The sequence below is a fragment of the Pelophylax lessonae genome (genome assembly GCF_965119305.1).
Source record: "Pelophylax lessonae genome assembly, chromosome: 3".
Classification (NCBI taxonomy): domain Eukaryota; kingdom Metazoa; phylum Chordata; class Amphibia; order Anura; family Ranidae; genus Pelophylax; species Pelophylax lessonae.
Window position 1 is genome coordinate 578,310,564 of NC_138770.1, and position 15,421 is coordinate 578,325,984.

The following is a 15,421-nucleotide window of genomic DNA, read 5'->3' on the forward strand; positions in this document are numbered from 1 at the left end:
CCAAAAAGTACATGAGCTTCTTTTTGGGCAGATTACAGGCGTTTTTGTTAGATGTCAATGCCTTCCTCCAAACACCTGCAAAAACGCTTGTAAAAATGTCTATAAAAAACGCCTGGAAAAAGTCTGGAAAACGCCTGAAAAACACCTATAAAATAGCAACGCCTAGATGTGAACGTAGCCTTAGAGTCCACTTGTGAGTGAGTGACACAACACTCCCATGTTAAAATTGACCTAAAATCTGTGGGGAAGCTGGTTTCCCCCCTCCTTTCCTGCAGAAAAAAGCCAACATTAAACCTCTTAAAACAGAACACCATAAAAGGTTTTCAAACCTTAGAGTATGGAAGGATTTAAACCTCTGTTACATTTTTATTACTATTTACCCCACATGGTTTCTCCCAAACAGCAAACAGGACTTCTTATGGCTTTCTTCTTGCCACTCTTCCATAAAGGCCAGATTTGTGGAGTGCACGGCTTTTCCTGTGGACAGATTCCCCCACCTGAGCTGTGGATCTCTGCAGCTCCTCCAGGGTTACCACAGGTCTCTTGGCTGCTTCTCTGATTAATGCTTCTCTTGCCCGGCCTGTCAGTTTAGGTTGATGGCCATGTCTTGGTAGGTTTGCAGTTGTGCCATACTCTTTCCATTTTCGGATGGTGGATTAACAGTGCTCTGTGAGATGTTCAAAGCTTGGGATATTTTTTTAGATTTAAACTTTTTCTGCTTTAAACTTTTCCACAACTTTATCCCCAACCTGTTTGGTGTGTTCCATAGCCTTCATGATGCTGTTTGTTCACTAAGGTTCTCTAACAAACCTCTGAGGGCTCCACAGAACAGCTGCATTTATACTGAGATTAAATTACACACAGGTGGACTCTATTTATGAATTAGGTTACTTCTGAAGGCAATTAGTTCCACTAGTTTTTAGTTAGGGGTATCAGAGTAAGGGGGCTGAATACAAATGCATGCCACACTTTTCAGATGTTTATTTGTAAAACATTTTGATAATTTTCTTTCACTTCACAATTATGTGCCACTTTGTGTCGGTCGATCACATAAAATCCCAATAAAATACATTTAGGTTTTTGGTTGTAACATGACAAAATGTGGATAATTTCAAGGGGTATGAATACTTTTTAAGGTACTGTATATGTGAAAAATATGAAATCAATGCTGAAAACTAGTTAGACCTATTATACAGTGTGTTAAGAAAAACAGTGCAGCACTATAAATGTGTGAGTAAATGTGCACAAAGTAAAACGTGAACAATCAAACCAAAATGCAAAAAATCAAAGCCCAGATTGTCCATAAAGTGTAAACTGTGACTTTAAAAAGGTGTTGACTCCAGCATGTGAAATAACTGCAACAAACGATAAATCCCACACCAAAGGAATCAAGATGTGCTCACCAGATGGTATGGACCCAAAGTACTGTACAGCAAATGGGTCATACACGCTGTATATGTAGATGTCCTCGGTACCGAATAGGCAGGAACCTCAGCAGCTTCTCTGGATCACAGGTGGTGATGAATATCTTCCAAACCGGTCCACACGGGAATGCCTAGGAGTTCCCACTCATGGGATTGTGGAGAGGGATAAACCAAAAGGACACCATAGCATAATACCGTATGGGCAATTTATTGGAAGATAAAGGAATACACTTACAATTTCACAGGTGGTAAGAAGCATTCAGAAAAGATAGGCACTCATGATACTCCTTATACGCTGCTGAGGTTCCTGCCTATTCGGTACCGAGGACATCTACATATGCAGCGTGTATGACCCATTTGCTGTACAGTACTTTGGGTCCATACCATCTGGTGAGCACATCTTGATTCCTTTGGTGTGGGATTTATCGTTTGTTGCAGTTATTTCACAGGCTGGAGTCAACACCTTTTTCAAGTCACAGTTTACACTTTATGGACATTCTGGACTTTGATTTTTTGTAGGGATGCACCGAATATTCGGCGGCCGAACATTATTCGGCCGAAAATAGAGAAAATAGCACTTTCGGCGTTCGGCCGAATAAGTCAAAAGGCCGAATAATTTTGAGCCGAACAATGTCAGCTTCCGCCCTGACCGCTCACCTTCCTCATTGCGGCTCGCGGCTCCCTTCTCACACGCCGCCGGTGTCCTGTCCAGCCGCGAGTAGGGGGTGTGACGTCACGCGCGCGTCCCGCCCCCTGCTCCTGACTGCGGCTCCTTCACACTAGGTCCACGCCCCGCCCCCCTGTTCGCGGCTTTTGGCTCTGGCTGCAGTTCAGGTATGTGATGTGGAGCTGAGCACATTTGGGGGAGAATACGGTAGCTGGCAGCTGCACAAGCATTAGTGTGCAGACTGCCATATGTTGTTGCCACTTGCCATGCTCATTACATTAGAGTGCCCTATAAAGTGCCCCTTAAAAAAAAAAAAAGAAAAAAAATGTGCCCAACAGAGTGCTCCCTTGACATAAAATGTGGCCATCAGCGTGCCCCTTATTTTATGCTAAGGGACATGCTGATGAGCATATTTTATGTTAAGGGGCACTCTGATGAGCATATTTTATGTTAAGGGGCACTCTGATGGGCATATTTTATTTTAAGGGGCACGCTAATGGGCATATTTTATGTTAAGAGCAACGCTGATTTAAATGTTTTGTTTTGCCCATCAGAGTGCCCCCTAACATAAAATGTGCCCATCAGCGTGCCCCCTAACATAAAATGTGCCCATCAGCGTGCCCCCTAAAAATTGGCAAAATAAATGGAAAAAATGCGAAACACCGCGTTCGGTATTCGGCCTTCGGCCAAGCATTTCATTATTATTCGGCTTCGGCCAAGAATTTCATTTCGGTGCATCCCTAATTTTTTGCATTTTTTTTGCATTTTGGTTTGATTGTTCGCGTTTTACTTCGTGTACATTTACTCACACATTTGTAGCGCTGCACTATTTTTCTTAATATTTTGATCACCATCACTGTCAGTTGGAGTGCTAGCAGCTTTATATTGTGTTTTACTTTACAGATTAGTTTTAAGTTAGCGCAGTTTATTCACATATTTTCCACTATTATACAGTGTATGTTGCTATAAATCAAACGTAATTACTAAAAACATTTTTTTTCCAATGCATTAAGAAGTTTTCTTAGTATTGTTTTACAAATATTATGCACGATAACAGCCAGTACATCAGGGAACAAAAAGATAAAAAATGAGGGATCTCTCTGAAAATATACTCGGTAATCAGGTAAGATAGTAATACAGAACTTACCATTTGCCCTTGTCCACTGACTCACTGCAATCTGTCCCTGTGACCCATGTAACCCAGACAAGGTATATACAAAAAGACGGGCTAGGAGGAATCAGAAAGAATGGTTACTGAAAGGGTCAGGCATTACATGTCAATACTGCATGATCCTTTCAGTAACCATCCTTTCGGGTTACTTCTAGCCTGTCTTTTTGTACATCTGTACAAAGTTTGCATTGTTATTTACCTTAGAAGATGGTGGAAAAATCTTCGTGCATATCTACTTATAGGATCTCTGTACTCCATAATGGTAGCATCCATCAGTGGCCGACCCAGAGAATAGAAGGTTCCGAGGCAGGCCTCCAACTGAGCTGTGGAGTGAAAAAATAGCAACCATCAACATAAACTATGGCCCATGATAAAGGAGATTATTTATTATTTGTCTGGTTTACCATTATCATTGAAAGTAAAAGTAAAAGAAATCCCAAATGTTTGGTTGTCCCCAGAAAAGTAATACAGTATCTCACAAAAGTGAGTACACCCCTCACATTTTTGTAAATATTTTATTATACCTTTTCATGTAACAACCCTGAAGAAATGACACTTTTCTACAATGTAAAGTAGTGAGTGTACAGCTTGTATAACAGTGTAAATTTGCTGTCCCCTCAAAATAACTCAATACACAGCCATTAATGTCTAAACCGCTGGCAACAAAAGCGAGTACACCCCTAAGTCAAAATATCCAAAATGGGCCCAAAGTGTCAATATTCTGTGTGGCCACCATTATTTTCCAGCACTGCCTTAACCCTCTTGGGCATGGAGTTCACCAGAGCTTCACAGGTTGCCACTGGAGTCCTCTTCCACTCCTCCATGATGACATCACGGAGCTAGTGGATGTTAGAGTCCTGTTGATCCTCCACTTTCCATTTGAGGATGCCCCACAGATGCTCAGTAGGGTTTAGGTCTGGAGACATGCTTGGCCAGTCCATCACCTTTACCCTCAGCTTCTTTATAAAGGCAGCGGTCATCTTGGAGGTGTGTTTGGGGTCGTTATGTTGGAATACTGCCCTGCGGCCCAGTTTCTGAAGGGAGAGTATCATGCTCTGATTCAGTATGTCACAGTACATGTTGGCATTCATGGTTCTCTCAATGAAGTGTAGCTCCCCTGTGCCGACAGCACTCATGCAGCCCCCGAACTATCACACTCCCACCACCATGCTTAAATGTAGGCAAGACACACTTGCCTTCACCTGGTTGCAGCCACACATGCTTGACACCATCTGAACCATATAAGTTTATCTTGGTCTCATCAGACCACAGGACATGGTTCCAGTAATCAACGTCCCTAGTCTGCTTGTCTTCAGTAAACTGTTTGCGGGCTTTCTTGTGCATCATCTTTAAAAGAGGCTTCCTTCTGAGATGACAGCCATGCAGACCAATTTGATGCAGTGTGCGGAATATGGTCTGAGCACTGACAGGCTGACCCCCCACCCCTTCAACCTCTGCAGCAATGCTGGCAGCACTCATACATCTATTTATCAAAGACAACCTCTGGATATGATGCTGAGCACGTGCACTCAACTTCTTTGGTCAACCATAGAGAGGCCTGTTCTCAGTGGAACCTGTCCTGTATGGTCTTGGCCACTGCAGCTCAGTTTCAGGGTCTTGGCAATCTTCTTATAGCCTAGGCCATCTTTATGTAGAGCAACAATTCTTTTTTTCAGATCCTCAGAGAGTTCTTTGCCATGAGGTGCCATGTTGAACTTCCCGTGACCAGTATGAGAGAATGAGAGCGATGACACCAAATTTAACACACCTGCTCGCCATTTACACCTGAGACCTTGTAACACTAACGAGTCACATGACGCTGGGGAGGGAAAATGGCTAAATGGGCCAAATTTGGACATTTAGGGATGTACTCACTTTTGTTGCCAGGGGTTTAGACATTAATGGCTGTGTGTTGAGTTATTTTAAGGGGACAGCAAATTTACACTGTTATACAAGCTGTACACTCACTACTTTACATTGTAACAAAGTGTAATTTCCTCAGTGTTGTCAAATGAAAAGATATAATAAAATATTTACAAAAATGTGAGGGTGTACTCACGTTTGTGAGATAATGTATATCTCATCCAATAGTTAATCTAAAAGAAAAAAATAGGAAGTGAGAGGAAGAGATAACACCACTCTCCCCTTTGCCCTATGGCACAGCCAGTCTTGTGACTCTTGGCCCTCCTATAGCACCCAAAAGCCACATATGTTCAGACATGCTTTAGAAATTTTTTTATTGCAATGGCGGCAGAAAGTTCTTTAACAGTGCCTGACACGTCCTTTATAGGGAACAATTATTATGGTTGCGTTGGATTAGTCTCCCACAAAATACTGGTGCTACCACACTTTTGTGGGATACTGTATATGGGAAATCTTCCAAGGGGGGCACTAGTTCTAGTGACCTTTTGGCCTGACCCAAAGAATTCCCTTAATTTGCCTGGATTTCCCCTCACTTCATGTTGGGCTATGGGACAACAAGTGAAGGGAAATCTCAATGCAATGGGATACAGATGGCAGAAACAAAATCTGACAGGAGTTATAACCCTCCCTTGCTCTATCTAAAATGAAGAAAAAAAAATTGTTTGCCTATAGTTCTACTTTAAGGGTCCCCACACAGGCTGTCAATGTCCGATGAGTTGGCAGCCACTGACTAGTGAGGGTGCAGGCTGAAGAAAGGTCCGTCTTGCCCCAAAGCATACGGCAGAAACAGGGAGATAAAGCCTCTTGCTATTTCTGCAGCAACCATTAATATGAAAACACCTTTACTCCACTTATAAAGGACTGCCTTAAAGGTACCTTTGCTAAGAGAATATGTGGCCTGCCACTGGTAAAGTCTCCTCTGAAGATGCTAGTTGCCTAGCTAGCGTTTGAATGAATTCCGAGTCACTAAACTAGAATAGATATGCAGATAAGGAGTGCTGCCTTAACGCTGACTTTACTGGCTGTATACTTAATTGGGTCAGTGATTCAAATATAGCCAGGCAACTATCATTTTAAGTAGGATAGTTGCAAAATTAGTATGAAATCCCTTTAAACTGGAGCTTATACTGCATTGATAGATCTATTGTTATGACCAAAGAAACACATTTAGGAAAATGTCTAACAGCAATCACAAAAGGCCACAACCTTAAAACCTTGTATAGTATGTGCAATTGTCTTTTCAAATATGATTTTCTGAGCAGATCATTCAGGCATCTCCTAGTGTGGAATTTCTGCAACACACTCAATGTAAGTCACTTCTGAACACCTGTTATTACTCATTGATGAATATGAATATTACCCAATTGCTACAAGTTGCTGACATAAAATGTGTGAACTAATAACATCAAACCTAAAAACACAAATGAAAGACAGCTAGTAGTAGTTAGTCACATTCCTGATGGTGTGGCCACTACCATTTCATCACGTAAAAGGATGTGTCCAAACAAGGATTATTATGGCAGGATCACCAGATATTTTTTCACTAAAAGCTGTAGAGATAAAATAATTGAAGATTACCTTAGAACAGGGGTCTTCAAACTATGGCCCTCCAGTTGTTCAGGAACTACTATTCCCATCATGCCTAGTCATGTGTGTGAATGTCAGAGTTTTACAATGCCCCATGGGATGTGTAGTTCTGCAAAAGCTGGAGGGCCGTAGTTTGAGGATCCCTGCCTTAGAAATTACACTAACATGTTAAAGACAATAGGAGACTTTATTAAGTGGGATTACATATAATTTAAACGTACAGTCTGCATTTCTATTGAATCCAGTGGTTTAAAGAGGGTGATAGAATGACTACAGACAGATCCTGAATCGATGTTACACGTGTATCTCGAGCTCTGGCCTTATTTCATTGTAAGAAAAACTAAAGCATGCATCTCATTTTTGACAGAAAAGCTTTATAGCTGGTGGCTTGCTATTTTGGCAGTTACTCTTAGGATACTTGTATCTCACTACTGTTCTAACTTTAAACTCTGCATGGGATGTGGTTTTGTCTGCTAGTGCTATTGAACCAGCCTGCTTCACATTGACTGTTAACAACTCTATATTTCTCAGCTCAGCAGTGGTCCATTATTAGAGTGTCTCTTTTGTGTTGAGTTGCGTTGGGTATACATTTTGCTTTTTTGTAAAGTATTGACTATAGGATCAGCCAACACAATGCTGCAATAGATTTAATTAATAAATATTAAATCTATTAATTCAAAATTGATGGCGTATTGATGCTCCTTAAAACTGCTATATGCTAACTAGACTGTCCATTCAATATACTATTATAACCTTTATTAAACATTTGACAGTACAATATTCCATTTTGCAGAGAACTTTGCTTTTAGAACCTTGTTTTGACAGTGTTTTGGTCTTTTATGTTGCTTTAATTATCTTGGCCTCTCTGACTTGTGCTTAAGGACCCAATAGGTGGCTGTTGCGGCTTAGCAACATGTACACTAACACAGGACTGAAACAGAACGAACTTGAAGAAATATTACGTTCTGTGTACATTTATACTGTACAAATAAAGTTTTGGGATTATGAGATTAAAGTCTAAAAGAAATAAAATAACCTCTGGACAAGTAGATTCTTCACACTGAGGTGCACTGTGAGTGTACATCAGAGTCAATGGGGTTGATTTACTAAAGGCTAATAGACTACGACATTGCAAGTTCAGTTGTACTAATTTTCCCCAGAGCTTAGTAAATGCGGTGAAGCTTCACTTTATGAGGAATACCCAAACAGGTGCAGTGGAAAATATTTATTATCAAAAAAAAAAAAACAGCATTTTTACTTGTATATGATTGGATGATAGAAATCCACAGTTTCACTGCATTCACTACGTTCTGGGGAAAATGAGTGCAAATGCACTTGCAAAGTTAACTGCCTATTTGCCTTTAGTAATTAAACCCCAATAGATCGAATGTTAAGAGAATTGTAATCTTGAGCCCTAGACAGATAAATCTATTAGAATGGGAAGTGAGATATCTGCCCGTTCTTCATTGCACTTGCAAGTCCCACTGAGATTTTTCTGGGCCTGTGTGTCCCATCATACTTCATGTGACATTTTCCAATACACTATTGAATTTTCAGCATCTGACAATTTCTTTTTGACTGTACTGATAGGTGCAGTGCTTATTTGAGGAGTCTTGTTCCTTTTTCTCAATTTAAATTTTAATAACAGACACTTGCTCACAGAGATTTGTAAATTTTCTTCAACCACTACTTACATGAACTTTAAAGGGATAAAACACAGGGAATGTACATGTGCATGTACTGCAGTAATTACTGCATACTGTGTCCATTTTATATTGTACCTTGACATATATTTTAAAGTCATGATACTTGTGGCCATCCTGAAGATATCAAAACTCTTTTTGTCAGTGGTTTTCAACTCCCTGTTAAGAGCCCTTAATAGCTCAATTGTATTTAAACATCCATGCAATTTAATCAGTAACTGTGCTTTAAGTACAGTAATCCTCAAAAATATGTGACACTAGACGCTTCAATACACATCAAAGATAATCCTAACTTCTTTAGATACTAACTACAATCTCTACTCAACACTGCAGAGAAGAGTGTCATTATGGAAACTGTCTTCATTGGACAACCTCCTTTAATGATTTCAGTGGCAGAGCTACATTTAATGGATTTCAGTGACACATACTCCATTGAATTTAGTGGCACATTTTCCCTAAAAGATTTCAGTGACATAACCACCTTTTTCAGTGGCACAGCCTACTTTAATGATTTCAATATTGCAGCCACCTCTACTAATTTAGATTCTTATAAAGAGTTACTCTCAATGACGTCCCTGATATTGGTGCCACATCCCATATACTTGTAACAAGAAAAAAAGGGGGTTCCCCTATTGGTGGGACTTTTCAGGCACTCCAATGAATTTACAAAAATAGTAGTACAAAAGTAATTTTATTGAAACAGAATATATAATATGTTTAAAAGAAAAGCAAACAGTGGTAGCAATACATAAAATGCAGGTGACATGAGTACTGTGATAGAAAGGAACCCAACGCGTTTCGAAGTAAATAACTTCTTCTTCAGGGGTAATTTCTGACTTACAGTATCTCTCTATAACAATAGATAGATAATTAGTACATTAAATTATCATAAAAGGCAAAAAAAAAAAATTATATATATACATATACATAAAAAAGCACATTCATATATTCATGCTTTCATGCACTTACATCAACTGCGTTGTATGGCGTTAGTACTGCTTGCAAATATGATAAAAACAAAGCCGAGCTGTGAGAACCTATGTGGTGGGTCAGGATGACAACATGCGTCCAAGAAAAAAGAAGGAGTAAGGAACCCAATAATTCAGCCAAGGCGTGAAAGACTCCAGGTGGAACCTATTGGGCAGCTGAAGTCCAAGTGGGGGAGCCCTGATATAAAAATAGTAAGAAAAAAAACAAAATATATGTAGATCCAAAAGGAAGAAAAAGATCATAAAAAAGGAGAGAGAAGAAGAAAGGAGAAAAGGACAGAAAATGTGTATATATATATATATATATATATATATATATATATATATATATATATAGAGAGAGAGAGAGAGAGAGAAAGCTTGTATGCCCACCGAAAACCAATATTGAAAATAAGCTGACCCAAGCACTAAAATGAGGACCAATCACCAAAAAATAAAATGAAATGGCAATGCAGCTACTTAACTTAAAAAAATGTAGAAACTAGATATACAATAGATATTGCACAATATCTCTCAATATACCAGTAGCGCAAACTTAACAAAAAGAAAGTGCCATAAATAGTGTACAACTAATAAGACTGCACAAAGTCCAACTGTTCCACAGATGTCACACTAGCAGCAGGAAATGATCATGATGACATAAAAACTGTCCATGCTCCTTCAATCTATCTCCTGGGATGATCGGATATACAAGTGTATTTCTCAAAGGGATCACCACCACCACCGTGCTCCAAGGGGGGGGAGGAGAAATGCCCACTCACCAGATGCTGTGGCCCAACCCACTTTCGTGTTTGAGCATTCAAGCTTATAATGTTGGTCACTGGTCCGAGTTATCCACACCGGGAGTCACACCAGCACAGCTAATAGAAGCTCGGCAGCATATGGAGAGAAAAAGCACATTCCCAATAGCGTGATACCGTTTTAAAAGGCTTTATTCAATAAAAAACATTAGGTAGCACACTCACATTTTCTGCATATCATCAATCGCATGTCACAGTCAACATTAGGAGAGGGATGCCCTTCGGGAGATGATGTCCAGGCTCCACGCTGTGGACCTCGCCCTTCCAGGTATTCCAAACTCCTCTGCCGTAAACCTGGTTACACCGCCTGGTCACGCCCCGACGCGTTTCGTGATTCCACTTCTTCCCCAGGAGCGTGACCGCGGCGGCTCGGCGGTAACCTTAAATACCCATGCCCATCACCCTGCAGGGCGGGGCCGGGATTCGCGTCATCAGCCATTGGTTGTTACTATGGTGCGTTGACCAATAGCGGACTAGGATTGCCAAATGCCCTTCTATCCTGCCGCTGATGTCTATGGTAAGTCGCCCTTCAACCCGGAAGTATAACACTCCTCACAAACCGGAAGTGTATCTCCCACTTTGCGGAGGGCAGACTATGAAGAGATATTTCTAACAAGCACCATACCTTCACCAACCGATGGACCGATGTTTCACATAACTAGTATATATAAAAAAGTATATACAACTATAACGTTATATGATTATACATAGAAACATAGAAACATAGAAACATAGGATGTGTCAGCAGATAAGAACCATTTGGCCCATCTAGTCTGCCCAATATATCTGAATCCTATGAATAGTCCCTGGCCCTATCTTATATGAAGGATAGCCTTATGCCTATCCCATGCATGCTTAAACTCCTTCACTGTATTTGCAGCTACCACTTCTGCAGGAAGGTTATTCCATGCATCCACTACTCTCTCAGTAAAGTAATACTTCCTCATATTACTTTTAAACCTTTGCCCCTCTAGTTTAAAACGGTGTCCTCTTGTGGTAGTTTTTCTTCTTTTAAATATGCTCTCCTCCTTTACCGAGTTGATTCCCTTTATGTATTTAAAAGTTTCTATCATATCCCCTCTGTCTCTTCTTTCTTCCAAGCTATACATGTTAAGGTCCTTTAACCTTTCCTGGTAATGATACATACTATCACCTCCCATTGGTAGCTTGTGTCGTGCTCTAACAAATAGTATCTCAGTACCCAGACCAATCAGCTAACATCCTCCTGATATAACCTTTGGCCCGGAACAATAATATAAAGCCACGGCCGGATGTATAAACTCCACCCACCGGAATACAACCTGCATAAGCAAGGGTTTGATGTGTACACAATGCACCCTGAGAAACGAGCACAACAGAGCCACCTACCAATGGGCCAGTGTTACAAAACTAAAGATGGTTTGGTCATCTATATGGAGACAATCTAAATCCATGTCCCAAAATATAAAATGCACAAAATCATACAACTTCAGACAAAAGAAGTAGAACCTATCGGAAACAAATGAGCAATAGTTTAAATATAAAATATAAATATAAATATAAAATGTAGATAATAAATTTAAAAGACTATAGCATGACAGTCTACAGACTGGAGAGTCTGAGCACAGGAAACAGGAAGCTACAGCGTGCAGTGATCTGTATCTATTAACCAGAGATTTGGAGAGACAACTGAAAGGCAATAACATAGAGGCTTCTGATCTCTGTTGGTCTGGATAATTATACTGGGACTCTGGCTCTTCCTGATTCACAGTAGAAGCACAAATACTGAAGGAGTCTTTGGGGGAACCCAATCTGGTCGCTAGTGGGAGGAAGTGTTTGGATGTGATCGGTCCTTCCCTGCTACAGACTTCAATATACTCTGGGCGTCTTTTGACCCTGTGGGGTCTATCAAGTTGGTATCGGGGCATTTACATCTGTGGAGATACATTCGCCTTGGAGGAGTTGTAATAGCCGGTTCCTTACTAGGACATAAGCCTTGTCGATCTCTATTGCTATACAGCATAGGGGTCACCATTGTCCGGTAAGTGAACACCCAAAGGGGGAGGTCCGGCACTGGCTCACTGCACCACAAAAGATTGCATGTTTTGTGCACTTTCTTCCTGGCACCCCAGCACCTTTGTGAGACATTTTTGGGACTGTGTACATCTTATCATCTACTGAGATCTTAAACAACTATTACATCTGGACTGGCACTTTATATTTATATATTTTAATTATATTTATATAGTATATGTTTATATGGTTTCTACACCCCATTTTTTGCACACAATTGCACGGTGCACTTTATGAGTCTTTTAAGTAGAACGTAATCACTTTACTATCATACATTATTGTTTGCGCTGTGATATATTTTTCTCGTATTTATGAATTTTGGGTTACCACTATTTATGAACAGCTGCATTCTAGAAATTTTAAATATTGTTATTAGTTATTTCACTTATCTTTGCGCTGTATTTGCACTGCACTTTAACAGATTTGGTCACTACCATTTTGAACAGCTGCATTTAAGTTCACCACTAATTTAGTTAATAAATATTTATTTAATTTTTCCTGAGCGCGGTACACACCTACCCACAGTCTACAGACTAAGCTATATGTTTAAAGACATGATTGTGTGTGCGGACCTCCAGAAGGATCATAATCCCCCTAACACACATCATCCTAAGATAAAAATACAATATTAATATAGAATTGGAAATTAAAATTAATAATCACTAATAAAACAATTTAAATCCAACTCTATATTTAATCCTACAGGGCTCAAAGATTGGGTCTGGAATATCCATTTAGTTTCGCACTTTGATAATTCCCTAACCCAATTCGCACCCCTCCACGGGGGTGTGACCCGCTCAATACCCCAGAATTGTAAGCAACTGGGGTCCCGTTGGTGATGTGAGCGGAAATGGGCTGGGACACTGTGCTCTTGTTTACCCTTAATGATGTTGCGGATATGCTCACCAACTCTAATTGTCAAAGTACGCTTAGTTCGCCCTATGTAGATGATTTTGCAGGGACACATTAGTGCATACACCACATGCGTGGTGTCGCATGTAATGAAATGTTTAATGTCAAAATCCCTATCAATTGCTGCAACATGGAAGGACTTACGTCTTCTCTGATTCTGAGGGGTAAAAGAACATGACTTGCATCTTCCACATTTATGAAACCCACGTCTGCCTGGGAAAAAGGATGTGTCAGGAGGGTTCAGGACCTTCTTCACCACCCTGTCCCCAAAACTTGGGGCCCTACGGTAGATAAAGGATGGGACCTCAGGCAAAACAGGACCCAATATGGTATCCATCTGCAAGATATACCAATGGGTTCTAAAGATGGCCTCTACTTTTTTGTAGTCCTCACAATAATCAGACAAGAAACTCCATTGTTTGTCATCAGACCCATTATTGGGTCTAGTCACATTCTGCAAACATGTTGCTCGGGGAATCTCCAGAATATTACCAATCTCTTTCTCAAGAGATTGTTCATCATATCCTTTTTGGACAAATCTCTCCTTCAGGACATTCGTTTGGGCAACATAGTCTTCGTCAAATGTACAGTTCCGCTGTACTCGCATGAACTGGCCACGCGGAATGTTACGCAGCCAGTTCGGGTGGTGTCCACTTTGAATAGACAGGTAACTGTTTCGGTCTGTGGACTTGAAGAAGACAGACGTGGTTAATTTGCCCAAACCTTTCTTAATGTTCACGTCCAAGAAGTGGATTTCCGTTTGGCTCCAATTGAACTGCAATCTGATGTTATTTGTATTTGCATTCAGATGACTCATAAAATTCAGCAATGATGACTCTGTATCATTCCATACAAAGATGATGTCATCTATGAATCTACGATAAAAGAGGAGTTCTGGTCTCTCTCTGCAGAACACATGTTTGTCCTCCCATTCTGCCATAAAAAGGTTGGCAAGGCTGGGAGCAAACTTTGCTCCCATTGCCACACCTTTCTTCTGGCTGTAAAAAGACTGATAATACCAGAAATAGTTATGCCCTAGGCAAAAGTCTAGGGCATTCCGGATAAACAATTTCTGGTTATGTGGTAAGTCGTCCCTTTTGCTTAGGGCCCAATTCAGGGCCAGTAGAGCATCATCATGTTGGATGATGGTGTAGAGGGACGACACGTCCGCCGTCACTAGAAAGGCGGACGAGTCGTCCCCCAAGACCACATCATCCAACGACATAAGCAGATCCTTGGTGTCTTTAAGATATGCCCTTGTAGTTACAACACTGGGTTGAAGGAAGGTGTCCAGATATTGACAAACCTAGCACACACAGATCCAATTCCGTTGACTATTGGGCGGGGCGGAGGACACTTCGGGTTCTTGTGGACCTTGGGTAATGTGTATACTATGGGTATTCTACACACACTTGGGACCAGGTATTGTTTCTCTTTCTTTGTTAACACATGGTTCTTATAACCCTGGTCTACCAAGACCCTCAGGTCCCTTTCAAAGTCGCTAGTTGGGTCCTTTGACAACAGTACATACGTGGTTTCATCTGCCAACATATCTCGTAATTGTTGGTGCCAAAGGTTATATCAGGAGGATGTTAGCTGATTGGTCTGGGTACTGAGATACTATTTGTTAGAGCACGACACAAGCTACCAATGGGAGGTGATAGTATGTATAATCATATAACGTTATAGTTGTATATACTTTTTTATATATACTAGTTATGTGAAACATCGGTCCATCGGTTGGTGAAGGTATGGTGCTTGTTAGAAATATCTCTTCATAGTCTGCCCTCCGCAAAGTGGGAGATACACTTCCGGTTTGTGAGGAGTGTTATACTTCCGGGTTGAAGGGCGACTTACCATAGACATCAGCGGCAGGATAGAAGGGCATTTGGCAATCCTAGTCCGCTATTGGTCAACGCACCATAGTAACAACCAATGGCTGATGACGCGAATCCCGGCCCCGCCCTGCAGGGTGATGGGCATGGGTATTTAAGGTTACCGCCGAGCCGCCGCGGTCACGCTCCCGGGGAAGAAGTGGAAATCACGAAACGCGTCGGGGCGTGACCAGGCGGTGTAACCAGGTTTACGGCAGAGGAGTTTGGAATACCCGGAAGGGCAAGGTCCACGGCGTGGAGCCTGGACATCATCTCCCGAAGGGCATCCCTCTCCTAATGTTGACTGTGACATGCAGAA

General features: G+C 41.0%; 1 protein-coding gene across 2 annotated transcripts in view; it reads right to left on the bottom strand.

Annotated features, from left to right (window-relative positions):
• The window catches only part of WDPCP (WD repeat containing planar cell polarity effector), a gene marked incomplete at its 3' end in the record, with an annotated part of 645,662 nt that overhangs the window by 296,633 nt on the left and 333,608 nt on the right, over window positions 1-15,421 (bottom strand). For both annotated transcript variants that reach the window (XM_082249143.1, XM_082249144.1), the window contains exon 12: window positions 3,462-3,585. In XM_082249143.1, the coding sequence (XP_082105269.1) occupies window positions 3,462-3,585 (124 nt within the window). The remainder of the gene's footprint in view (window positions 1-3,461; window positions 3,586-15,421) is intronic.